This window comes from Elephantulus edwardii, unplaced genomic scaffold (assembly GCF_000299155.1).
Source record: "Elephantulus edwardii isolate Elephantulus edwardi_28Jun2011 unplaced genomic scaffold, EleEdw1.0 scaffold00171, whole genome shotgun sequence".
Lineage (NCBI taxonomy): Eukaryota > Metazoa > Chordata > Mammalia > Macroscelidea > Macroscelididae > Elephantulus > Elephantulus edwardii.
This window is the reverse complement of record NW_006399921.1, coordinates 4,101,082-4,102,864: the sequence shown is the minus strand read 5'-3', so window position 1 is coordinate 4,102,864 and position 1,783 is coordinate 4,101,082. Positions and strand designations below refer to the sequence as shown.

The following is a 1,783-nucleotide window of genomic DNA, read 5'->3' as shown; positions in this document are numbered from 1 at the left end:
CTCTCTCTCTCTCTCTCTCTCACGCTATTCTTACTTACAGTTCGCACTTTATCCTGACTTCTTTACCTTTTTCATTGCTTTTTTGTGGCAAAAATACATATATAACAAACCATCTACCAGTTGAACATTTCCCATGCACAGCCCCGTGATGTTAATTGCATCCAGGATTTTGTGTTGATCACCAATGTCTGCTTCCAAGTTATTCTAATACCCTGATCAGAAGCTCATCGCTCCCCTAACAGTAACCCTCTCTTCCTTTTCCTCCCTGCCTGTGAGAATAACGAATCACATACATACGCCTACTTCAAATAAGTGAGATTATACAATATTTCTCCTTTTGTGACAGAGTTCTGTCACTCAGCATGTTTTCAAGGTTCATCCCTGAGCTGGTGTGTATCAGGACTCTGTTTCTCTCTCTTGAGAAATATCCCGCTGGGCAAATAGACCACATTTTTTCACTCTGGCTTTTCCTGCTGCAGTGAACATTGGCATACAGGTATCTGCCTTCCTGTCTTCACTTCTGGACACATGCCTTGGAGTGGGGCTGCTGGGTCATGCGGCAGCTGACCCTCTAACTTTGTGAGGACCTCCAGGCTGTTTCCCTTCACCTGTGGCCACAGCCTTTTTTTTGCATTCCCACCAGCCATGGATGAGGGTTCCTTTCATTGGCTTTTGGGCTGTTCTTCCTCACCTCTTGGCCCTGAGCTGGGGGTTGAAGAGCTGCACTGTCTCTAGTTCATTTGACCACCTGCTCTTTCTTAGGATTGGACTGGTGTGAGGACAACGGAGGGTGTGAACAGATCTGTACCAGCCGGGTGGACGGGCCTCTGTGCAGCTGTGTGACCGGGACCCTGCAGGAGGATGGCAGGAGCTGCCGAGGTAGACGCCCGTGTCCAGAGCAGTGTTTTCTAGGGTGACAATGGGGATGTGGGACACTCCTCCTGAGGAGGAGACGGTCAGGTTAAACCCTATCAGAAGCTTGCTTGGGGACACTATTCCAACAATTAGGAAGGAATGTTGGAGAAAATGCCCCTGTAATGCTTGCACCTTTTTTATTTTTTCACCCTTGGGTCCATGCTCTTTTATATAAAAGATGACAATGAATGTTTTAAATATAAGGTAAGCAGCTCTTTATGAATCATTTTTTGGCCTTGCTTCTAGCAAGCCCAGTCTACTTGGGTTGCAGTTGCGGTTGGAATGCACAGCTCAGCAGATACCATTTCCAAACAGTGTCCTTCACACATGGGCTCCTGGGTGGGTGCCTTCTGAGGTCAGAGGGATGCTCGTAAAGGCTGGGCCCATCCTGTTCTTTGGCTGTGATAGAGGAAAGTGAGTTCTTGCCAATTCAGTAAGTTTCTTTTAGTTGAATGCCTCAAAGATGTCTGATGCCTATCAAACAGCTTCTTGTTTGTTATTCACAAGACTTCCTATGTTTTTTCCCCTCTGTCCACAGCCTCTAATTCTTCCATTGAACTTCAAGTCTGGACGATTCTTCTCATCATGACCCAGATTTCATTATGGCATTTTGTCTATAAATCAGTCATCACCTCATAATTAACTCAAGGTTGCTATAAAAAGTACTGTACTCTACTTACTTCACCTCCCTGTAGGCTAAGAAGTGTGTGTGCCCCCAAGTCAGACCCTATTTGAGGGCATGCAGCATCTCAGAGCGATGCCGCCTGCCTCACACACTCGGAGACCTGGAAGGGGTCCAAGTCCCAGCCGCTCTGCCCAGGGACACAGCTGGGCTTCTGAAAAGCCTCAAATGTTCCCTTATCACTAG

The 1,783-nt window shown here is 46.9% G+C and overlaps 1 protein-coding gene across 1 annotated transcript in view; it reads left to right on the top strand.

The window, feature by feature from the left end:
* Positions 1-1,554, top strand: part of TECTA (tectorin alpha) — a 90,541-nt gene extending 88,987 nt beyond the window's left edge. The window contains exons 22-23 of the mRNA XM_006895633.1: positions 763-879; positions 1,454-1,554. Coding sequence (XP_006895695.1) covers positions 763-879; positions 1,454-1,554 — 218 coding nt within the window. The remainder of the gene's footprint in view (positions 1-762; positions 880-1,453) is intronic.
* Positions 1,555-1,783: the final 229 nt, after the last annotated feature.